Source organism: Sipha flava, unplaced genomic scaffold (assembly GCF_003268045.1).
Source record: "Sipha flava isolate LNK unplaced genomic scaffold, YSA_version1 245_pilon_pilon, whole genome shotgun sequence".
Classification (NCBI taxonomy): domain Eukaryota; kingdom Metazoa; phylum Arthropoda; class Insecta; order Hemiptera; family Aphididae; genus Sipha; species Sipha flava.
The window spans coordinates 1-26,166 of NW_020272893.1; the positions used below are offsets into that span (position 1 = coordinate 1).

The 26,166-nt window shown below is 31.7% G+C and overlaps 1 protein-coding gene across 13 annotated transcripts in view; it reads left to right on the forward strand.

Moving 5' to 3' along the window:
- Positions 1–57: 57 nt before the first annotated feature.
- LOC112684192 (dystonin) overlaps positions 58–26,166 on the forward strand; it is a gene marked incomplete at its 5' end in the record, with an annotated part of 29,541 nt that continues 3,432 nt past the window's right edge. For 3 of the 13 annotated variants that reach the window (XM_025555561.1, XM_025555567.1, XM_025555568.1), the window contains 40 exon segments: positions 58–173; positions 240–343; positions 410–625; positions 684–1,072; positions 1,128–1,335; positions 1,402–1,770; positions 1,954–2,424; positions 2,484–2,759; positions 2,834–3,181; positions 3,772–4,032; positions 4,102–4,316; positions 4,496–4,646; positions 4,880–4,963; positions 5,065–5,295; positions 6,756–6,832; positions 6,923–8,171; positions 8,652–8,798; positions 8,884–9,908; positions 10,510–14,248; positions 14,326–14,652; positions 14,712–15,357; positions 15,733–17,255; positions 17,318–17,472; positions 17,571–17,582; positions 17,690–18,515; positions 18,592–18,815; positions 18,879–19,419; positions 19,505–19,702; positions 19,776–20,069; positions 20,148–20,431; positions 20,677–20,730; positions 21,261–21,338; positions 21,511–21,682; positions 21,743–21,860; positions 21,936–22,165; positions 22,232–22,349; positions 22,886–22,966; positions 23,816–23,952; positions 25,008–25,272; positions 25,941–26,094. In XM_025555561.1, the coding sequence (XP_025411346.1) occupies positions 58–173; positions 240–343; positions 410–625; positions 684–1,072; positions 1,128–1,335; positions 1,402–1,770; positions 1,954–2,424; positions 2,484–2,759; positions 2,834–3,181; positions 3,772–4,032; positions 4,102–4,316; positions 4,496–4,646; positions 4,880–4,963; positions 5,065–5,295; positions 6,756–6,832; positions 6,923–8,171; positions 8,652–8,798; positions 8,884–9,908; positions 10,510–14,248; positions 14,326–14,652; positions 14,712–15,357; positions 15,733–17,255; positions 17,318–17,472; positions 17,571–17,582; positions 17,690–18,515; positions 18,592–18,815; positions 18,879–19,419; positions 19,505–19,702; positions 19,776–20,069; positions 20,148–20,431; positions 20,677–20,730; positions 21,261–21,338; positions 21,511–21,682; positions 21,743–21,860; positions 21,936–22,165; positions 22,232–22,349; positions 22,886–22,966; positions 23,816–23,952; positions 25,008–25,272; positions 25,941–26,094 (16,113 nt within the window). 13 annotated transcript variants of the gene reach the window in all.

The following is a 26,166-nucleotide window of genomic DNA, read 5'->3' on the forward strand; positions in this document are numbered from 1 at the left end:
AAAAAAAAATTATAGTTACACAAATTATATCTATCAATAAATTTAAATTTTTTACAGACCTGATTTAGTTGATTGGCGTAATGTTAAAAATAAAAATGTTCGTGAACGATTAGAATCTGCGTTCTATATCGCAGAACGAGAATATGGAGTCACTAGATTATTAGATCCTGAAGGCAAGTGTTGTTCATTATAAATTGTTTAAGTATATTTTACTTACAGTTTGTAAATCTATTTTTTAGATGTCGACACTCACGAAATTGATGAAAAATCAATTATTACTTATATTTCGTCATTACATGAAGTATTCCCAGAACCTCCACGCTTACACCCCCTTTATGATTCTGTTAGTAAACATTTTTGGTTAATATTTTTCATTTCAAGAACTTATTTTATTCTTATATTTTCGTAGGAATCTCAACAACGTTCTGGAGAATATCGCGAAATTGCCTCATCATTGAATCGTTGGATGCGCGAAAAATTATCTTTGATGTCTGATCGTAATTTCCCATCAACACTTATTGAAATGAAAAAATTAGCTTCCGATTCTACTAGATTCCGTAATGAAGAACTACCACCCCGTCATCGGGATAAACAACATCTTGTACATTTGTACAAAGAACTTCAGGTAAGAAATTAAGATCTTTTGCTCATAGAAAAGCTATTTATGTTTATTTTATGTTTAGAAATATTTTGATACTGTCGGTGAAAATGATATTGAACCTGAATTACAAGCAGATGCTATTGACCGCACCTGGAATCGTTTAATGATGTCATACCAAGATCGAGACTCAGCCATTCAAGAAGAAATTAAACGTCTAGAACGTTTACAAAGATTAGCTGAAAAAGTTCATCGTGAAACCAAGCGTACTGATCTTAAATTGGATGAGTTGGAAACTAGAATTGTTGAAGAAGGTCGCCGAGCTGATAGATTACATCCATTAGATGCAAAACATAATGCAGATCAGCTGGAGACAGAGCTACGTTTATCAGAAGATACTATTCAGTCATTGTTTGTTGATGTTCAAGCACTTAGAGAAGGTCGATATGTGCAAGCACCAGAGTTACAAAAAAGGTAAATACTATAAAATACTTGTAGCTTTACAAAATATTAATTTTATTTTATTAAGGGTGGAAAAACTGCATCAAAGATGGGTGAATTTGCGTTCTTTATTACATTCTAAAGTTCTTACTCCTTTGGCTACTCTGTCATTTCCAATTGTTGAAGAGCGTACAGTTACCAAACAAACTCGAACTATTTTGGAAACTCGGCTTGTTGATACTAACACACATTTCCGTTCATTACAAGAATGTATTGATTGGTGTAATAACAAATTGGTAAGGATTATTTTGGTAATTCCATTTTTATTACCTGACTAAATTTATGTGTTTTTATGTTTGTAGAAACAATTACAAGAAGCTGAATATGGTTCAGATTTGCCTAGTGTCCAAGGGCTTTTGGACAAACATCAGCGTGAACATAAAATAATTGACCAATTTCACACTAAAGTTGAACACTGTATAAACGCTAAGAGTAATTTCCATGGGGATGAATTATCTCTCTATTCACAGCACTTGAATACATTGCAGAAGGTTTATGCTGAATTAGTTACTTTCTCTAATAAACGGCTATCTGATCTAGAAACATTGCAAGACTTCTTGCAATCAGCCACTAATCAGCTTATTTGGCTCAATGAAAAGGAAGAAATTGAATTAAATCGTGATTGGAGTGATAAGGATTTAAATATTCCATCTATTCGACAATACTATGAGGTAATTTAAATTTATTTTGTAGTATATTTTAAGTCGTGATTTAAGGGCTGTAAAATTAAAATCATTTTTATAACTATATAAACTAATTTTTTAAGCATGCCTATGGATCAGGGATTGAGGTTGGTTTTATGATAAAAGTAAATTCAATATCAATATTATAGTATGTAACATTTATAATTGCAGTCATTGATGTCAGAACTTGAAAAAAGAGAAATTCAATTAAGCTCAGTTCAAGATCGTGGAGAAGCTTTAATTCTTCAGGGCCATCTAGCATCAAAATGTATTGAAGCTTATATATCGGCATTACAAACACAATGGACCTGGCTACTTCAGTTAACTCTGTGCTTGGAAACTCATCTGAAGCATGCCACTTACTACCATCAATTCTATGCTGACATCAAAGAAGCTGAACATTGGTTAAATAAGCGAGATGAATTGTTAAATTCTGTATACAGTCAATCAGAATTTAGCTTAGATGATGGAGAACGTTTATTGAAAGGCATGCAAGACCTTCGTGAAGAATTAAATAATTTCAGTGAAGTAATTGGTACACTTGAAGAACGATCAAGACAAGTAGTTCCACTCAAGCAGCGTAGACTTCCAGTTACAAGACCTATTCCCGTGAATGCTATTTGTAATTTCAAACAAAATGGAGTATGTTTTGAAAATAATGGTTGAAAAAAAGATTTTTATTATGTGTTTATCTTGTTTAGATTAATGTCGAAAAAGGATCTCAATGGTTGCTTCATGACAATTCTGGGCGAGTTAAATGGAGAGTTTCCAGAGGAATGAATCTGACCGATGATTCAAATGTTCCTGGAGTAGTATTTTTAATACCCCCTCCAGATCAAGAAGCTTTAGATTCTGTTGATCGTTTACGTAGAGCATATGATCGCTCAACAGCATTATGGCAACGCAAACAGTTGCGTATGCGTCAAAATATGATATTTGCTACTATTAAAGTTGTGAAAGGATGGGACTTGGCTCAAGTAATATTATAAAAGTAAATAATTATTTATACTTTTGTTTTTAATGCATGTTTCTTTCTTTTTTTTTTTTATAGTTTTTAGCCATGGGTGCTGATCAACGTAATGCTATTCGTAAGGCATTGAATGAAGATGCTAATAAGTTGTTACGTGAAGGTGATCCAGCTGATCCACAACTTAGAAGACTCAAAAGAGAAATGGATGAAGTTAATCGATTATTTGATGAGTTTGAACGACGATCAAAAGCTGAAGAAGACAGTAAAAATTTAACACGAATGTTTACCGAACAAATTAAGTCTATTCAAATTTCGTTGGATGAATATGAACATACATTGAATACTAGATTAAGTGCTCCCATACCAAGAGACATGGATTCTCTTGAACATTTAGTTATCCAACATAAAGACTTTGAAACATCGCTTAAGGTAGTGTATTATTAAATATATTACGTATGAATTCCACTAATAACCCATCCGAGTCAATATCCATTAGTTCTATACAGGCATCCTTTAGCTTGGATTCCCTTGCTGATAGACGGAAATATGCAGACGTCTGCTTTCTATCTAAATTAGTAAATGGTGTTATATCCTCTCCAGATCTATTACAATCCATAAACCTTCATGTTCGTAGATTTTTTTCACGTTCTTGTCCCACATTTGAAGTTCCTTTTCATCGAACATCTTACGGCTTTAGTAACCATATTGATTGAATAGCCAGAGAGTACAATAAATTAAAATTTGATTTGTTTATTAAGAATGATTTGTATTCCTTAAAACACTGTTTTTAGTAGCCTAATGCATATCATTAAAATCACCTTTCTTTTTTGTAAATTTAATTTAATATTATTTACTTAATTAATATTGTAACATACTTGTATCCTTATTTAACAATGTTTATTATATATTTTATTGTCACTGTACTTGAGCCCTTTGGGTATTTACATCAAATAAATAAATAAATAAATAAATTACTTGTTAGATTATGATAAAAAAAATCAGTAATGTTTATGTTATAGAATTTAGGTCCTGATGTTGAAGCCATGCAAGCTACATTTAAAAACATACCGAATAAAACACCGGCTTTACAGGCTAAACATGATAAGGTTTTGAACCAATGGAATCAATTATGGAATTTATCTCAGTTATATGTTGAAAGATTAAAGTGTGCTGAAATTACTTTATCTGGATTAGATGAAGCAAACAATGTAATATCAGATTTTGAAATAAAATTGGCATCTTATGGTGAAATGCCATCAGAATTACCTGCTTTAAAATTGGTTTGTAAATTTGACATATATTGTACTTTAAGTTCATAGAGGTTTTAATGATTAAGTGTTAATATTTAGGTGCATCAAGATCTTATTGCTTTGCAAAAAAATGTACTTCTTCAACAGCCAGTTATTGACCAGTTAGTTGAAGATAAACATAACACCAGACGGTTAACAGAAAAATCAAGACACCACCTACCACGTAGTGCTCATCATGATTTAGATAGACTTGATAGTGATGTAAATCGTATTACAAGTAGATGGAATAATGTTTGTAGTCAATTAGTCGACAGGTATAATATAATTATTTTTTGGTTATTTAATATTAATTAATTAATTTTATTTTTACCAAGATAGGTATAAATGTAAAAATGTACAAGCTATTGAGAAAATGATTTTATTTAAGTTAATTTTAATTAGTGTTTATCATATTTTTCTTTATTCATTTGGCATATTATTTTTATTTTCACAGGCTTAAGAGCTGTGAAGCAGCTTATGATCTTTTGAATAAGTACAAAAATTCGTATCAGTCTGAAGTTCAAATCATTGATGAAAGTTATGTTAAATTGAATAATGTAGCACCCCTTAAAATGCAAGCAAGAGATCTAACTGAAACTACAAAGGTAAGGGTTATATTATAAGACTAGAAAGCTGGTATACATTATAAAATGTAATTTATAGTGAGTATTGTGTATTACTTAAACTCAACCATAGCATTGCATGTAGAATAAACAAAACTTAATCATTTAATATCAATTGTTAATATGACAAGAGTTTGTCAGAATATAATTATTTGAGCAAAGCCTTAAGGCCAGAACAAAGGTTTTACATTTATTGATACAAATAAATCTCGTAGGCTTTATATAACAAGGTGCAGGAACGTACTAAAGCAATTGAGAATGTCAATGTCGACGGTGGCAGATTTATACGAGAAGCTAAGGTAACGACGCTTTTTAACATAAAAAAAAAATCAAAAATTTGCCGTGTTAACAATTTAACAGACCATAACAAAGACTATGCGTATAATTAACCCGCACATAGATATATGACCTACGACTTCAACATTACTGCGCATGGCTGGTAGATGAAGTTCATCCAAGCCTTGATGCAAGCACTCATCATAAAGGTCAAAACATGGATCCGAGTGTTGGTGAATTGGCCGTGTCTCATGAACTTGATGTACTCAATCATAGATTTCAAGCACTCCTGAACATGTTAATTGATCAGTTGAAAAATCTAGCATCAGTCAACATTGATGATCTTGAATTACAGGTTTGTAAGATTTACAAGATTTGTAAGACCCATATAATTGCATTAACATTTTTTTATATGGTTTAAAAAAATTAGTTTAAAATAATAAGTTTAAAAAAAGTTTAGATTATTTACATTTAGCGAGTATTTCTTAAAATAATAAAACAATTTGAAATACCTTTTAATAAACATACATTTTTGTTTTTAATTTTCTAATTTATCTTAAATGTGATTGTAGTTCAAATAAAGATAAATTATTTGAAAGATAGGTTTATCTTTTAATATGATTTATGATGATTTAAATAGAAGTTCTTTAAAATTCTTTTATAGTTAACTGAACTTTTATACTTAAAATTTGATAAAAAATATTGTTGTAACGCTTAAATAATAAATACATTTTTTATTACATTTTAAATTATGGGTAATTATGGCAAAGAATGTATTCAAAATTATAATAAATGCAGTAAAACAGTTTATACCAGTAATATAATATTGATAATTACACATTTATTCCTAAGTCTTAGCTAAACTTTTATCTCTTTAAAATTAAATAACAGTATTTAAAATCAAAGAAGTACACATGCGTATTGCAAACCTTATATTATTTATTTATTCATAGAAACTAGTGTCTCTGTGATGTTATCGTAAATCTGCACTACCCTAATAAAGGTTGTCTATGATCATAACATATATGAATATAATTACATAAAATACCTTATTCGTTAACTATTTGTTTTAGCCAATATCTATAAATAGATGAACTATAGATACAATCAGCTTTTAATGAATTTTTGTCTATAGAACATTTTACTATTGTATCAAATAATTTGAGGAGATATATGCTCTTAATTAATTATTACAAATTAGTTAAAATAATACAAATGTGATTTTACTTATTTATAATTATAATCTTATTTTACTATTAATTTAATATAAATAACATTTTATATTACATTTGTGACCCTATATGATAAATTATGTATCTATCTCAAATTTGTTAGAATTTTTCACCGAATATGATATGAGTTTTAATAAATAAACAACTACCTCTTATTTAATATATTATAATAAAAATTAATTTAGTATATGTTTAGTAAAAATACTTTTTAATTTTCATGTGTATAAACATATATCTTGTAGTACTTCAAAAACAAAACCATATCTTTATTGATATTATCAATGATACCTCAGTTTAAATGCCTAACATTGATAAATAAATATTTTTTAATTTATTTTATAAATTTTTACTATTTCAAATCTACAAACATTTTGTCGGATATAGTTGATTACACCTACATAGATGACACACCTCTAGTCAATTATTATACACTTATATTTTTTACCACAAATAATTAAAAACCATAAAGTATTGTACCCTTGAAGTTATTAAGCGACATATTATTACTTGATAAAACTCTAGGTTGGATATTGAACCTATTAATTTATCTATTAGAAATGATTAGTCTGAATAAATGTTGCAGGAATATGTGAAGACATTAGAGGCTAGGCCATTACGTACATTCAGAACTGAATTCAATATATATGATACAATTCCTGAGTGAGTGTTTAACAGTTTAGTTTTATTACTTTATTAGTCTGTTGGTGTTGTGTTCATAATGTAATGTTTTGTTATTTTTGTTATTTTTAGAATTTCTTCTAATGGTATAGATGAAACTATTACTGTGAAAAATATAAGTAATCAATCGTCTGCAATGGGTAGTCATCATTCTTCACAGGTTGTTGATTTTAATGGTGATGCAGATATTCGTTCACTCCGTCGACGTATGGAAGAAGCAACTGGAATGGATGATGATATTATTAATGCTCCAGGAATTGTGCATCCTATGACTGGCAAAATTTTAACAGTAGGCGAAGCAATTCGATTACGTGTATTAGATGTACGTACTGGTCGCATTGCCACTCAGCCAGATTCTAAGTCTGGTTGGGTAACTATTGAACAGGCTGTTGAAAAAGGATTAGTGGACAAAGTTTTAGCTGATAAACTTTTGGGACCTTGTGTTGTTGGTGATAATGGACCAGAAATTACTTTGCTGGAAGCTATTCAAAAGGAGCTATTGGATGCTGAACGAGGACCAGTGGAAAGGATAAAGGTAAAAAATGAGGACCATATTGCTGATTTTAGTGAAACTTTTAATTCAAGTGAGATTAGGGGTGAGGTGTTTCAAGTGTTAAACAAAAAAATCACATTTAATGAAAAAGAAATTACTGTTCTTGATGTAATTCATCAAGGAAACTTAGATAAAATAAATTTGGCTGAAGATGAAATACAACTTCTATCAAAATTAAATGGCCTCAAATCAAAAAATGTTTTAAAAGCTGTATTGGTTAAAACATTAGATGCTTTAAATGTTAAAGAAGATTCTAAAAATGATTTACCACCAGAAGGTTGGAGTTTGTCTGATGCAATTAATCAAAATTTGTTAGATCCAGTATCAGGTTTTTCTATTATACCAGGTATTAACAGATTAGTTTCATTCAAGGAGTGCATTAATATGGGCATTATAAACTCAGATTCTGCTGTGGTTGTGGATCCCAATAAACCAAGGGTATTATCATTGAAACAAGCATTGAAGAAAAATATTTTAGATGCCACTGGCCATTATCAAGGATGCACAATGAAAGAAGCTATAGAAAAAAATGTTGTATGTGATCCATTGTTGACTGAACGTGATATTTCATCTGTTGACATTGTTGAAGTTAAAAGTGGCAAGCGTAAAGTTGAATGGTCTAATAGTTTACGACCTCAGTTTATAGTACAGGAATCTATAACAGAAGAAGAATTAGATGATGTTACACAACATGAAAATAAAAGTGTACCAAATGTACCTATTTTGCCTTTATCTCTACTAGAACCAAGCGCCACTGGAATGACCTTGGTAACTTAAATGATGATATTATTTTATGCCATGCATGGTGTATTGTGTTTTAAAATTGTATCAGTGTTGAAGAAATTTTTTTTAATTGATTGTTTTGATGAGTTTAGCTTGTACAATTATATTTTTGATAGCTTTTGTGTTTGTATTTTATTTTTCAGGAGATTAGACAGCCAAGTTACATTTTAAAAAGCTATACTGATTGTTTTTTGCCTAAATAATATACCTAACAAATTTATTTTTGTAATTTTATTATAATGAGTTTTGTATGATGTCTTTTGTAAAGGCTTATTTTAACAGTTATACATATTTATAAGTGAAACAACATATAAAAAACTAAAATTAGTTTTTAAATTTAATCAGCTTTTAATTTGTATGCATTAAATAATATATATAATCATTAGTATGCTAAATTTAATTACACTAATATTTATTTCTATTTTAACTTTTTGTATGTGTTATCAATTATATTTTCTTTTATAGCAAGCCATGGCTGAAAAATACAAATTGTGTGATGACACACTAACAGAATACTTAAATTGGATTGGAGAAATAGAAGATAGAATTGCCAATCAAGATATAGCTCAAGAAGATTTGGATCAACTACGTAATCAAATAAACATTTTAAAAGTTAGTTAAATTAAAATATTAAATCACATTATATCTAAATGTTTATTTAATATTTAATCTATGTATACATGTATATGTTTTATAGCTAATTAAAGAAGAAATAGATTCCCAATTACGTCCTATTACAACATGTTTGGATCAAGTTCGTCATGTAATTGCTACAGGTAGTGAATACTTATCTAGAGAAGAAATAAATAATGTTGAAAAAAAAGCTAAGTCTTTAAAGTCTCGTTACGATCATGCAAATGATCGTTCTGACAAATTGCTACGTCGTTTGACATCTGCTAAAGATGAATTATCTAAATTTAAATCTGAACTTACAACTTTCACTACATGGATGGATAGAGCTCAACGTACTCTCGATGAAAAAGAACGTGCTTTAGCCAATATAAACAGATTGGCTGATACTTCATCTACTGAATCGACCAGGGAGTTTGTGTCTGATGTTATTGCTCATCAAGCAGACCTCCGTTTTATTACAATGGCAGCACAAAAATTCATAGATGAGTCTAAAGAATATCTAACTTGCTTGAATGATTTTAGAACTGGATTACCATCGCGACTTCATCATATTGAACCAGTGTCATCCCAAGATAGTGTTATTAAACATACAGTTACAAATGTCACTCAAAATTATAAAGATTTATTAGCACGAGCTAATGCTTTGTCTGATAAATTAAGTGGCCTTAATTCTAAACAAAGAGAATATAAGGATGCATTGAATGCTGTTAAAGCTTGGCTTAGAGAAGCTGAACCTAGAGCTATTAAAATTCTTAATGAGCCAATCGGTGCCGATCCAAATGCTCTTGAAGATCAACTCAATCGGACAAAAACTTTGAATAATGAATTTTTAGGACAAGCAAGACTTATTGAGAATGTAAAACAAGCCGCAGATGCTTTAATCAGGTCCCTTGAAGGACAAAGTGGCATGAAAGAAGTAGAAGCCATACAAGGACCAGTTAATGAATTGGAAGATAAATATAGGTCTTTATGTAATGGTTTAGCTGACCGACTATCTCATTTAGACACAGCATTAGTTCAATCACATGGTGTACAGGATGCATTGGATTCATTACTACATTGGCTGAATGATGCTGAAGCTACATTAAAGTGAGTATTTTTTTCTTATTAGTTAACTATTGGCCTATTTAATCAATATTTTTATTAATTTTTTAATCCATTTATTATCATATAGTAATGCCGTATCTGTAGGGGAGTCCAGGGTGTCTAGACCCTCCTGAAATTTTTTCAATATTTTACAAATGTTTAAAATACTTATTTATTTTTAATACCAACATAAGTATTTTCAATCAAAAATGTCTTAAGCTCCAATTAATCATTGACTGCTTTTAATTTTATTTCATATCATATGAAAATATGATATTAATTTTAATAAAAGAAGATTAAATTTTTTTCTGTCTTATTTTTAACCAAATATCAAAAGTTAAAATCTTAATTCAATAAAATTACAATATACATGTTTTGGACTCCTCCTAAAAAAAATTTCTATACACGGTCTTGCAAACAGTTGTATAATTCTTAATTTTTTTCTTCTATGGTCAGATTTGTTGTATACATAAAAAATGAATAAAGTAAATTTAATATTTAATAAATGTGTATTATTTAAATGTTTAATTAACTATAGTTAATAAATATCGGTGAAAATAACTAGGTTTTTAATAAAATTGACTAACATTAAATATTTTTTTAGGAATATAACCAGACCAGTTAGTTTGCATACTGAACGTCTAGCAGAACAGATCCGGGAGTACAGATTGTTGCAGTCAGATATTGATACACATAGAGCAAGTGTTGACAGCGTTGCTCATTCTACACAGGAATTAATGATTAATTCAAGCAATCCTAGGCTTGCCAAAAAAATTGAAGTTAAGTTGAAGGATGTTATGACACGGTTTGAGAAGCTTTTGGGTAGAACTGCTAAACGAGGTGAGCTATTAAATGATATCAACCAAACATTGTCTTCATTTAATAGTCAAGCAGCAATGCTAGAACAATGGTTGGTTAACGCATTGGAAAATTTCAATGATATGCCAGAAAGCAAATTGGATGATTTAATTGCTCAAAGAGACTCTCAACGTCAAGCATTAGACCAAACAATACGAGATGGAAAAACTCTAATTAATAATAAAGATGTAACTGATACTCCTCCCGTACGTGATAGAGTTAAAGGATTGGAAAATCAATGGAAAAATTTGAACCAACTGTTAGAAGAAAAACAAAGATTATCCAAAGCTAAAGTGGAACAATTGCAAGCTTATGAAAAACTCAGGGATCAAGTATTAGTATGGTTAAATAATACTGAGAAACGAGTTAATCAACTTGAAAGTGTTGCTGTAGATATAAATATTATTAAAAATCAAATTGACGAGTTGAAGCCAATCGCTAAAGATCATCGTGATTATAGTATTACTATTGATAGACTAAACGATCTTGGAACTTCATTTTATGATTCTAACGTGACAAATTCCTTAAGGAGACGTAGTTCGGTTTCTCCTACTAAACGCTATTCATTGGACTCTTTAAGAAAAACTTCTAGAGATTCCCCAAGGAGTTCTGTGGTGAGTTTCTCTTATAACAGGATTGAAGATAATATGGATGATAGCCCTGTACAACAAGAATTAAATGAAATCAACAATAGATATAACTTATTAGGTGTGAAAATATCAGACAGGCAAAATGAATTGGACTCTATAAGAGATGATGTTAGAAAATTGGTGGAAAATATGAAAATATTAAACCAATTTTTAGATAGAACACAAAAATTGTTACCCAAGGAAAGTATTCCATTGACCAAAGAAGAGTCAGATAAAGCAGCAAAACAAGTTAGGGCTGTTCTTGAAGAAATGTATGAAAAACAATCCTTGTTAGATAGTACTAAATCTGGAATAAATGATTTATTGAAAAAGAAACCTACTTCTCTTGGGGCTGATAGATTACACGATGACATTCAAAGTGTTACGAGTCGCTGGAAAAACTTAAACGATACTTGCAAAAATCGTATTCAACTTCTCGAGGACTTAAAAGATTTCCATGACTCTCATGACAATTTATCTAATTGGTTAGGTGCCAAAGAACGCATGTTAAATGTTTTAGGCCCAATATCATCAGATTCTAGAATAGTACAAAGTCAAGTTCAGCAAATACAAGTATTAAGAGAAGAGTTTAGAACCCAACAACCACAACTTACTCATTTAACATCTGTTGGTGAAAGCATTTTGAATCGAATACCGGATCCTAAATCGCCAGATGCTCAAAGATTTTCTAATAAATTATCAGCGATTTTGCAAAAATGGTCAGATTTACTTGGTAAATTAGAAGATAGAGCATCCAATCTGGGTGCAGCAGCAGATTCTACTAGAGAATTTGACGCAGGCCTTGCTCGTTTAACAGAAGCTCTACAGAATATTTCTGATCAACTAGATGATGTTTCATATGATAAAGAACCTGAAGAGAGACTTAGAAAAATACAAAACTTGGAACGGCAGTTGGAAGGTCAAAGACCTCTATTAGCTGATTTGGAAGATGCTGGCAATCATTTATGTAATGTACTAGATGATCCAGCTTGTAAAGCCGATATTCAAGCAAAATTAGCTGCTATTAACCGTCAATATAATAATTTGCAAAAAAAATTAGATAATAAAAAAGCGGAAATTGAAGGATCGCTTAAGGATGGTAGACAATTTGAAGCTTCTTGTGCTCTGACTCTTGGTTGGTTGTCTGATCAATTGGGCAGTCTTACAGAACGTCTTTTAATATCTGCAGATAAAGATATATTACAACAACAAGTAGCTCAGTATGAACCTATATATAAAGAAGTATTACACAAAGAACATGAAGTTATTATGCTTTTGAATAAAGGTCGTGATATGTTATCTCGATCTGGACAGCGTAACGAATCTCGTAACTTACAACGCGATTTAGATAAAATACAACAAAATTGGGATAAATTGCGTAAAGAAGCTGTAGAACGCCATAACAGACTTCAAACATGTATGGAACACTGTAGGAAATATTACAGAGCTCAAGAATCTTTTATGCCATGGTTAACACAAGCTGAAAACAAATTAGAACTTATTCGACCAAATAGTTTTAGCAAAAAAGATGTGGATAAACAACTAAGAGAATTATCAGCTTTTAGAAATGAAGTGTGGAAACATTCTGGTGAGTTTGAAAATGTTAAGACACTTGGGGAAACATTCCTTTCTTCTTGTGATGTAGATAAAGAACTTGTAAAACAAGAATTGTCTACAATCAAAACACGCTGGGATAAATTGAACAATGAATTAATGGAAAAAACACAATGGTTAGAAGACATATCAAGAAAGTTAGCTGATTTTTCTGACAGTTTAAGAGATTCTGAACACGCATTGCAGCGTTGTGAAGATAAACTTGCATCACATGATTCAATTGGTGGTGCTGCTCGAGATCCAAAACTGTTAGAAAGAATCAAAACTTTGCGGGAAGATGCTAGAAAGTTAAGAAATCCATTGGTTAGTCTTAGACAAACAGCTGGTGACTTAGCTTCAGAAGCTGTTCAAATGGGTGTTGGTGACTCATTAAAATTACAAGATGATGTAGACAATCTTATGGATAGATTAGATGATTTAGAAGGTAAACTGGATGATAGATGTTCACAGTTACTGTCCGCATCAACTGCATTGGCACAATATGCTGATAAAGTAAAAGCACTTGGTAAAAACTTGAATGATTTGGAAGCTGAATTTGACTCATTAAAACCACCTGGTCGAGATATTAAAACAGTGACAGGTCAATTAGACGAAATAGACAAATTTGTTAAGAAAATTGCTAGAGCTGGAGATAATGTCACAGAAATGCTAGAACTTGGTCAGCGTTTGGAAGACTCTACTTCTATGCGTGATCAAGCTGAATCACTAACTCGCCAATTAAATAAACTTGATGAAAAAGCGTCTAATAGACAAACTGATCTTGAAAATATTTTAGACAGGCTACAAGATTTTAAGAATAAACATGATAATGTTATTCAAGATATAGAACATGCAACGGATGAATTTAAGGGTTTGAAACCAATTGGTTCTGAAGTGGAAGCAATTAAATTTCAACAACAGGAGTTCAATTCTTTCAGAAAGAACACCATTGACCCACTTATTATATCTGTTGGTGATGTGAATGGCTTGGGTCAAAGATTAATACAATCTGCTGCCCGTGGTGTTAACACTGGTATTTTAGAAAAAGATTTAGAGAAAATGAATGATAAGTGGAATGCACTCAAAGAAAAATTGAATGAAAGAGATAGACGTTTGGACTATGGACTTTTGCAATCTGGTAAGTTTCAAGAAGCTTTAGATGGATTTGCAAAATGGTTAGCTGATACAGAAGAATTAGTATCTAACCAAAAACCACCTTCTGCTGATTACAAAGTAGTTAAGGCACAATTGCAGGAGCAAAAGGTAAATATATCTATTGAATTGTTTTGGTTGTAATTAAATAATGTATTCAATTTTTTATTTTAATTTTTTAATTTTAGTTCTTAAAGAAAATGTTGGCGGATCGTCAAAATTCCATGTCATCAATATTTGATATGGGCAATGAAGTTGCAGCCAATGCTGATCCAAGAGAACGTAAGGAGATCGAAATTCAATTGAAAGAGTTATCTCAACGTTTTGATAATCTGGATCGTGGTGCTACAAAACGCATGGATGATTTACAAAGAGCTATGGTTGTTGCTAAAGAGTTCTTGGAAAAAATAACACCTCTTTTAGAGTGGTTGGATAAAAGTGAGAAAAAAATTAAAGATATGGAACTCATTCCCACAGACGAAGAAAAAATACAACAAAGGATTAAGGAACATAGCGTAAGTGAAATAAACTAAATAATTATTTTTCAAATATTTTATCAATATTTTGTTTTTAGAAATTGCATAATGAAATCCTATCAAAAAATCCTGAGTTTCATGATCTTACTGAAGTAGCTAGTACTTTAATGGCTTTGGTTGGTGAAGATGAAGCATCTGGTGTAGCAGATCGTATTCAAGAAACAGCTGACCGTTATGCTGTTCTTGTAAATACATCAGATAAAGTGGGACAATTATTACAAGATTCTCGTGCTGGTCTTAGGCATCTGGTATTAACTTATCAAGATTTGCAAGCATGGATGGAAGGCATGGAAAAACGCCTAGGAAAATACAAAATATTACCTGTGCATACTGATAAACTTGTGGCACAAATGGAGGATATTGCAGATTTGTGCGAAGAAATATCAAATCATCAGTCAGATGTAGATGGAACTATAGATACAGGCATGGAGCTTATGAAACATATAACCAGTGATGAAGCCATACAATTAAAAGATAAGTTAGATGTATTGCAGAGACGTTACAATGACTTGGTTACTACTGGTACTGATTTATTGAAGAATGCAGAGAGCATGTTACCACTTGTTCAACAATTTCATAATGCTCATAAACGTTTGGGTGATTGGATGTTGTCTGCTGAATCACAATTACAAACTGCTGAACCAAAAGAAGAAGACATACACAATCTAGAACTTGACATTCAAGGTATTTAAATTATTATCTGTATTATATCATTAATAATATTTAAAAACTAAAAAATATATTTAATTGCACTAAAACTATATCCAAATTTCAATGAAAGTTATATAAAATTTGCATAGTAAAATTGTATAATTGCTATTAAAAAATGTATAAATTGCAAAATAAAAATTATAAAAGTTTGATTGATTATCTACTTAAATGAAATAGATAGTTAAAAATTACAATATTTATAATTAATATATATTTCTAAATTTTGTTCAAATTTCTGTGTCAATTAAATTTAGTTTTTAATAATTAAAGACTGAATTTAATTGACATAATAATTATAATTATTGTAAGTTTTCAAATTTGTTTTTTTTTTTTTTTTGTTTTGTACAGAATTCCGTCCAGTTTTAGAAAACATTAATCAAATAGGACCGCAGTTATGTCAAATGTCTCCTGGTGAAGGTGCTTCAACTATTGAAGGTCTTGTCACAAGAGATAATAGAAGATTTGATGCCATTGCTGAACAAATTCAAAGAAAAGCAGAACGTATACATTTGTCCAAACAACGATCACTTGAAGTCATTGGTGATATGGATGATTTGTTGGATTGGTTCCGTGAGGTAGAAAATCAACTGAGAGATGCAGAACCTCCAAGTAGTGAAGTAGATGTTATTCGCGTACAACTCAAAGAACACAAGGCACTCAATGATGATATATCTAGTCAAAAAGGACGTGGTAGAGATGTTTTATCTTTGGCTAAAAAAGTATTGAGAGAAGTCACACAAAGCAATGATACTAGTCTCATGCGTGAAAAAATGGAAGACCTTAGAGAAGTTATGGAACATGTATCATCATTAAGTGCTGAACGTTTAAGTGTACTTGAACAAGCATTACCTCTTGCCCAACACTTCCAAGAATCACACTTTGATTTATCGGGTTGGTTAAATGACATGGAGAGACAAGTATCAATGTTAGCTATGCCTGCCCTAAGACCAGAACTTATTGCCCAACAACAAGATAAAAATGAAATGTTTGTACAATCTATTGCAGAACATAAACCTCTAGTTGACAAACTTAATAAAACTGGTGAGGCATTAATTAGATTATGTAATGAAGAAGAGGGATTGAAAATCCAAGATATAATGGACAGTGACAATGCTAGGTATGCAGCACTAAGATTAGAACTTCGACAAAGGCAACAAGCTTTAGAAAAAGCATTACAAGAAACTAGTCAATTTAGTGATAAATTGGAAGGCATGTTAAGAGCATTACAGAACACTGCTGAACAAGTATCTGGTGCTGAACCTATATCTGCACATCCTCCAAAAATTCGTGATCAACAAGATGAAAATGATGCTGTTGTTGAAGATTTGCATAAGCGTGGTGATGCATTCCAAGCTGTTAAAAGAGCAGCAAATGATGTCATTAATAAAGCTCCTAATTCATCTGATCCAGCTGTTAAAGATATCAAACGTAAGTTAGATCGATTGAATAGTCTATGGAATGAAGTACAAGAAGCAACCAATGATCGTGGTCGCAGTCTTGAAGAAGCTCTCATACTGGCTGAAAGGTTCTGGGAAGAATTACAGAATGTTATGAATACACTCAAAAATTTGCAAGATTCCTTACAATCACAAGATCCTCCAGCCGTAGAACCAGCTGTATTGAAACAACAAAAAGCTGCATTAAGAGAAATCAAAGCAGAAATTGATCAAACCAAGCCTGAAGTAGACCAATGCCGTGCAAGTGGTCAGAAATTGATGAAAGTTTGCGGAGATCCTGATAAACCAGAAGTTAAGAAAAACATTGAAGATTTAGATAATGCTTGGGAAACTGTTACCGCATTATTTGCAAAACGTGAAGAAAATTTGATTCATGCTATGGAAAAAGCTATGGAGTTCCATGAAACATTACAAGTATAATTATTATTTATATTTTTCATTTTAATTTGCAATTTTTAATAACAATGTTTTTTTAGGATTTGCTTAAATTTTTGGATGGAGCAGAACGTCGTTTTGCCAATCTAGGTCCTTTAGGTACAGACATAAAGGTTGTTAAAAATCAGATTGGTGAACTCAAAAACTTTAAATCTGATATTGATCCTCAAATGGTTAAAGTAGAAGCTTTGAACAGGTATATATTACATTATTTTTTGAAAATTTATTTTAAATTACTATTGATTGTTATATTATTATATTTTACTGCTTTCACTGGATTTTATTATTTAATAGAAAATTAACTAGGTAATAATTATAGATTGATTTATATATGAACACATATGTATTAATTTATTAATGAATGCACCTATAATTACTTGATAGCTTAATATCTATAACTGTATACATTTTAGACAAGCTCAAGAACTTACAGAAAGAACTACAGTTGAACAGGCTGCTGCTCTGAAACAACCATTAACTGAAGTCAATCGAAGATGGGAAAATCTGCTAAAGGGCATTGTAGAACGACAACGTCAATTGGAGAACAGTCTTTTACAATTAGGTCAATTCCATCATGCATTAGCTGAACTTCTTGCTTGGATCGATGGGACTAATAAGACCTTAGACAAAGATTTAAAACCTGTGGCTGGTGATTCTCAACTGCTAGAAGTAGAACTTGCCAAACTCAAAGTATTAGTTAACGACATTCATGCTCATCAGTCGAGCGTTGACACTTTAAACGATGCTGGTAGACAATTGATTGAAAATGGGAAAGGGTCTGCTGAAGCTAACTCTACTCAAGATAAACTTAATTTACTCAATAAGAGTTGGAAGGACTTATTACAAAAGGCAGCTGATCGCCAACTGGAGTTGGAAGACGCACTGCAAGAAGCTCAAAGGTTTGCTGTAGAAATACAAGATCTATTGTCATGGCTTGGTGAAGTTGATGGTGTAATAGCAACATCTAAACCGGTTGGTGGTTTACCTGAGACTGCTAGTGAACAATTAGAACGGTTTATGGAAGTTTATGATGAATTAGAATCTAATAGACCTAAGGTAGAAACGGTTTTGGCCCAAGGTCAAGAATATTTGAAAAAATCACCTGGCTCAGGAAATCTTCAACAGAATTTGAAAACTCTTAAACAGCGTTGGGATAGTGTGACTGCTAGAGCTAATGATAAAAAAATTAAATTGGAGATAGCCTTGAAGGAAGCTACTGAGTTCCATAATGCTTTACAGGTATGTTTCACATTTATTAATTTAATCATTTTGTAAATAAATGATTATTCATGTAAATTTATATTAATATGATTAGGCGTTTGTTGATTGGCTAACTGATGCTGAGAAAACATTATCAAACTTGAAACCTGTTTCTCGTATTCTAACCACTATTTTAACACAAATTGAAGATCATAAAACATTTCAAAAAGATGTAAGCTCCCATCGAGAAATTATGCTTCATTTGGACAAGAAAGGAACTCATCTTAAATACTTCTCACAAAAACAAGATGTTATACTTATTAAAAACTTATTAATCAGGTAATATTAATTTTAAAATTATTTATTTTATTGAAATGTTTGTTGTATTGTATGTTTTGTTAGTGTACAACATCGTTTTGAACGAGTTGTGTCAAAGAGTGCTGAAAGAACTCGTGCACTTGATCATGGTTATAAAGAAGCTCGTGAGTTCCATGAAGCATGGTCAAGCCTTATGGAATGGTTGATTACAGCAGAAAAGAATTTGGATGAATTAACTCAAGATGCTAGTATTGGAAATGATCCAGAGCGTATTAAACAACGTTTAGCTAAACACAGAGATGTACAACGAGCCTTAAGTGGAAAACAAGCTACTTATGATTCTACAATGAGAATGGGAAAAGGGTTGAAAGAAAAAGCACCCAAGAGTGATGAACATCAATTAAATAAAATGATTAATGAATTAAAAGAAAAGTGGAACATGGTTTGTACTAAATCTGTGGATAGACAGAGGAAATTGGAAGAAGCTTTGTTATACTGTGGACAATTTAAAGATGCTATGGAAGCTCTTTTGGATTGGTTACGTAAAACTGAAAAACGACTAACAGATGATGGGCCAGTCCATGGAGATTTGGATACAGTAATGGCTCTAGTTGAACAGCATAAGGTAAATATAGTATGATTATATTCTAAAATTTAAAGATGATGTTGTGTTAAGTTTATGGTCGTTATGTTAAATTTTTTAATTTTAGGCATTTGAAGAGACATTATCTAAACGTTTTGAACAAATGAAAACTGTACGACAGACTGGTAAGGATTTGATGTCTAAGGCCAATAATACTGACCGAGCTGTTATTCAAAGTCAATTAGATGATTTGGAAGGCTTATGGAACCGTACTAGCAATTTGTGTGAAAAACGAACCGAACGACTTGAAGATGCACTGAAACAAGTTAGTTTACGATATTTGATAAATATAAATATGCAAGTTGGGTATTAACTCAAATGGATTTTAATTTATTTAGGCTGAACAACTGCATAAATCTGTACATTTGCTGTTGGAGTGGTTATCTGATGCAGAAATGAAATTAAGATTCATTGGGCCATTACCAGATAATGAACAAGAAACCAGAAACCAGTTGAATGAGCATAGGAAGTTCATGGAAGAAATGTCTGATAAACTGCATGAAAAAGATTTTACAGTTGCACTGGCACAACAAATTTTAGAAAAGGCTCATCCAGATGCTGTTGGAGTAATCAAACATTGGATTACCATAATTGAGTCTAGATGGGAAGAAGTATGGACATGGGCGAAACAGGTAAAACATTTTTGGCAGATCTAGACAGATCTATTTTAAACTGTTATCGTAAAATTATATTTCTTTTTTCTTTTGTAGCGCGAGCAAAGACTCGTAGAACATCTACAGTCTCTCCAGGACTTGGATTCATTGTTAGAAGAATTATTCTCTTGGTTGACTAGACTGGAAAATCAATTGTTGGATCTTGAATCTGAACCGTTACCTGACAGTATAGAAGTAGTTGAAAAACTTATTGAAGAACATCGTGAATTCATGGAAAGCACTGCTAAAAGGCAAACTGAAGTTGATACTGTTTGCAAAGTTAAACAGCCCACTGCTCCAGTTGGTAGAAAGCCATCCGCTAAAAAAACTTCTACGATCAGGTTCGGCTTAAAACAGATAAATAATTTATTATTTAACATAGTACAAAATCAATATTAAAAACAAAACATGCCAGTTATTTATGGTTTATTTTCAGTTGCATGATAGTTTACTTAGTGCTTATAGTGTTTAAGAAATATTTTCATTTTGTATTCGCTACATACATTTTGTGTAACTAATTTTCATAAATAGTCACTTGCACGCTTGATATTAAATTTATAAGATTGCACATTTTGCACATTTTCAGCCGAGAGGATTTAGCTGGCAGTTTACATGATTTAACCGAGCAACGCAGACAAAGGTTGGTACAAAATGCACATAGCACATTTAAGTATAATACATTTTATAATTTATTTATATTTGTAATGATCGGTGTTGCTAATGATTACAAATATTTAAAATTACCATTTGGCTTAATTACCACAAATGCACGTTTCATTATAATTTTAAAAAAAGTAAGGAATGTAAAAAAAGAACATAGAAATTAAATAATAATTTTTAATTTAAATCTAATTTTATAGTAAAGTATCTACTTTAAAATGTATAGAATTTAAATATTTATATTTACTTGGGGTTACAGTTTTTAACATATCTTTGTTTTTTATTGTTTTAAAGCTGTATGTTTTAATGTCCAAACATTTTTGTTTGATTTTTGGATTGATAAAACAACTATTTAATATGTATATAAAGTTTTTAAACATAGTTTTGTAAATAATTGAATTTCGGGTTTTAAGTATGATGATACTTGTTAATAATTGTTTAATTTAGTTTATCATTTTTTAACATGCTATTTCAATTAACTATAACGATGTTATTTTTTATTCTGTTTAGTCGGGGTAGTCCAATTGTACGAGACAAATCCATGGACCATTTGCCACACATTGGACCTCGATTCCCAGCTAAAGGAAGGTAAAAAAATATTTATTTTATTTAAATAATTGAGTATAATATTTATTTATATAAAATGTTATATTATTTTCATGTGTAGAAGCTTAGTTTAATATTTGTATTATTTGTTTGTGATGTATTTTTATTCAATATCGTGTATTGACATGGTTTTATCTTTTTATATTATGAGTAGTAAAGTAGAAGAGCCATTACTACGCAATTCACGTTGCCGACAACTTTGGGACAAATGGCATTCAGTATGGCTGATGGCTTGGGAACGTCAACGCCGTCTCCAAGAGCATCTGAACTACTTAAGAGAAGTCGAGAAAGTCAGAAACTTCTCGTGGGATATATGGAGAAAACGAGTATGTCCATATTAAATAGTGTTTTCATTCAGATTATTTAATCGTTTGATTTATCTATAGTTCTTGAAGTTCATGAATCATAAAAAATCCAGGCTTACAGACTTGTTCAGAAAAATGGACAAGAATAACGATGGACTAATTCCGAGAGATGACTTTATTGACGGAATTATGAAAACTAGTGAGTTTTTAATATAAATATTATAACCTAAATGTATCTCGATGACGATAGCTTATGATAATTTACGTTGTTTAGAATTTGACACCAGTAAATTGGAAATGAATGCTGTGGCTGATATGTTCGATCATGATAAACTTGGTTTGATTGACTGGAAAGAATTCATAGCCGCTTTACGACCCGACTGGGAAGAAAAGAAACCCGATACCGAAGCTGAGAAAATACATGACGAAGTTAAGAGGCTAGTAATGTTGTGTACTTGCCGACAGAAGTTCAGAGTGTTCCAAGTGGGAGAAGGAAAATACAGGGTAATGAAGATTTGTATTAATTAACTAAACCGGGCTTATTTATAACGTTTTATTTTGTGTTTGTAGTTTGGTGACAGTCAGAAATTACGTCTTGTTCGTATTTTGAGGTCTACTGTTATGGTACGTGTCGGAGGTGGTTGGGTTGCACTCGACGAATTTTTAGTTAAAAATGATCCATGCAGAGGTGAGTTTTTTATGTCAATATTCTATATATCAAAAAATCTAATAAAATAATTCTATTCATTTTTAATCGATGGTCGGGTAAATTTGGGATAAATAAATTATATATATATTTATAATATTTACTAATTAATAAGTTAATTTTAATGTTATTATAGTATCTCTTAACCGGTGCCTCGCTAGTACAAGGGTAAACATATACTCGTGGTTAACCAAAAGACAAATATTTTTTAAATAAATAACATATCTACTTTAATATAAATATTAATAATTAAAAACAAACTCTTGAGAAAGTAAACAATTAAAACAACTATTTTATACTATTATCACTCAAACGCATGTGTACATTATATTAACATTAAATATATTAGTTTCCAAATTGCGTAATTAACATAAAATACTATTGTTTCTTATTTATTTGCTCAATTTTTGTTTTGTTTTGTCCTTGTTGTCCACCATTTCCTGTTCTCAAATTTGTTTTTATTATTTTTGTTTTATTTTTCCGTTTATTTTTATACTATATTTTTTGGTTGAGTTTAGTTGAAATGTTGCCGATGCCTAACCCATTCGTGCCCGAAGAACACGAACCTTGGTGTCCTTACAGCTTAGTCCAATTGAACTGTATGATCGCTATATCATTACATTTTTTTCAAATATTTTTTTTTTTGCTGCACGGTTTTTTTTTTAGGGTTTTTTTTGTGTTTTGTATTATTCGATGGTACAGCAGTACTATTATAAGTCTTCTTCAACGACCAAAAAGGTATTATTAAATATCATATGGACGTGGTCGTCGTTAAACACGATGTTGTATTTATTATTAAAAAAAATTAGTGGCACAAACGCGCAACGACATCATCGCATCGAGCGCAATTTTCGTAAACCTTTGTAGCATTATGATTTAATTTTTGGTTGTCGCATATTGTGCATGCCGCATCAGCCACTGCCGTCACTTCTATTGAGTTTTTTTTTGTCAAATATGGATCCTTTTACGTATCATTTATAAGCGAAACTATGTAGGCAGACCTAACTTGATGGTTGGCGTGCAGAACCGCTGGTTATAATAAAACCATCGTAAATGAAATAAATAAATTTTATTGTTGGTTTTTCCTGACTTTAACAGAATATTTTGCTTCTGATCCAGTTCGTAGTTTCGCCTATGTATGTATTTCCCTTTATTCCGCAAAGTATATTTAGTTACCGCTCACTAGCATGCTATTAATTATTAATATATATGCTGAATGCCTAACTTGGCGTGAGGACACTAATCCGGTTTGGCTTCGTATTATAATTATTTATTTTAGTTGTACTAATGTTTTTGGTTTTTTTTTTTTTTTTTTTGATTTGATTATTATGATTTTAACAATTTAACGTATTGTTTTGTTTTAATCACTTTTAATTGTGATGTTTTTTTTTTTTTTAACAATTTTTTCCTTTTCATCACACCTTTTCATTTCCTTTACGCACTCACAGCCAAAGGACGCACAAACATCGAACTTCGTGAGCAATTCATATTGGCCGATGGCGTGTCACAGAGCATGTCTGCATTCAAACCGAAACACAACGCGCAACAACAGCGGTCTGTGTCTACGGCCGGACCTATCACCAAGGTAAAATGACTAATATCTGCCGAATCACATATATATATATATATGTATGTATGTATATCCAAGTAAGAAGCACTGACTACATTATTGTTTGTCATGTTGTTGCATCGTGTAAAAGTGTGTGAAAAATTGGCTTTTTTTTTTTTTGCTCGCCGCTGCTATATCCGAGTACGTAGTTAGTTATAAAAGTGTAAAATATAATTTATTCATATAGTTATTAAAGGCGTGAGCTCTACTTTTGAACTGTCGGCTTGTGGTTTGTAAAGCGCATATTTTTGTACAAATAGTGGAGGTGGAGAAGAAATGTTAAACAGATTAAGTTCTCAAGGGTTTTTTTTTTATTGATAAACGAAAAACTGATTTTTTTTTCATCGTATACTGTGTCGTGATGTACATAGGCACATGTACATGAAACACTCCTTGGTTACGCCGAGGCACTTCGGGGGAGAGCATATGAGAATACTTATTGATTGATAGTAAATTGTAATAACATAATATGTTTACGAAAAAAAAAAAAATAGCCGAAGAGTTTTTGAGAGAGTTGATGCCGATATTCGAGAGCTTAAGACAACGAGAGTCATTGCCGTGTTCGTATCCTCTTGCAATGGGCCCCAGCAGGCAAACCAACACCTGGGTAAATTGTCATGTAATACATTGCGCTGGAGCATTTTTATTATTATATACGAGTAGATTTATTTATTTATAATTTTTTTTTAAAATCTTATCGACGCCGTTTGTCGTCATCTATTATTTAATGTCATCTCGCGTGGTGTTTGTTCAGCCGCGTGACTGTGTTACGGGAACTCGACTCTGGAAAAATTAATAATAAAAAAAAAAAATTATTGTTTTTCTACACGAGCAGTGTTATTAGGGACCATGATCAACATTATTTTACTTACGTCGCGCGTTTTCGTTCCTATATTATCGTCACGCCACTGTTCAACCACCACCACCGTACGTATTTCATAAATCTATGTGGAAATATCTGTACAAGTTATATTGTGCTTTTTCTACGGTTAGCGAATAGTTTTTTATACGTGGATGTTGTGGGTGTATAGGTGCGCGAACGAAGTTCCAGGAGTGTACCGATGGGTAAAATGGGCGTAAACCGTACGGCTGGTACACCGGATTCGCTTAGCGACAGCGAGTCATCACCGTACTCAAGGACACCTGTCCGTAAAGTTTCCACACCCACCGTCCGGAAGTCGAATGCCGGGCTTACCGGAAGTTTGCCCGCCAGCCGACCGACAAGCAGGCCTCAGAGTCGTCCGGGAAGCAAGCCGCCCAGTCGACACGGGTCCAATCTATCCTTGGACAGCACCGGTGAGTTTATGACAGAGTTGATCAATCGTTTGGCCTTAGTCTTCTCCGAGGATGATGTTTTTGGAAACATGATTTAGTTTACAGTATTGGTCCCTATAGCAGTGGTTCGATAACTTAAAATTTAAGGTCGAGTAAAGTTTTATTTGGTGTTACTATCACCCCATCTACAACATTTAAAATAATTCATAAACGATTTTTTCAAGTCACAGTGGGGTTTTTTTAGGCTCAATTAGGCTCTTGATCTCTGAGCATGGTATAAAGTTCCAGTATAAGACGTAGGGAGAAATAATTTTTTTTTTATGTTTTTAATGATTATGAATAATTTTTTGGAGGTAGGCCTATAGTTGCCTTACCTGAATAAAATAAACTTTTATGCTGAGCTTCTGGCCTTTGATCAAATATAGTTACAACATAAGTTTTGTCTCGAAATCCAGGGTAATAATATCAGTTTTTAGGTGAAAACGTCTTTTAAATATAATTTCAGTTACTATGTATGCACCATATAGTATAGTGAGGTATGAAAAGTGTGGTATTAGAAAATGAAATTGACGGGGAAAAGTTAACCGGTAAAATACTTTTTATTTACTTCAGTTTTTTTCCAATGTCCGCAAAGTTTTTGTGATTTTGTTAATTCTCGATCTAATACCTGTATGGTGTTGGTATTCCAGACTCGACTACGCCTAGCCGCATACCGAGACTAACGCCTGGCAAGACGCCTTCGTCAACCACACGTAAGTCTACGCTCAATGGACAGAGTAGTACGGGTAGAGGAGTTCGCTCTCCGTCCACACTTGGAAACCAATCAATGTCATCGTCCACCAGGTAATAAAATCATTTTTGTTACTCTAGAGCGTGTCTAGTAATCATTTTTATTTATAAATTATTTTTATTAAC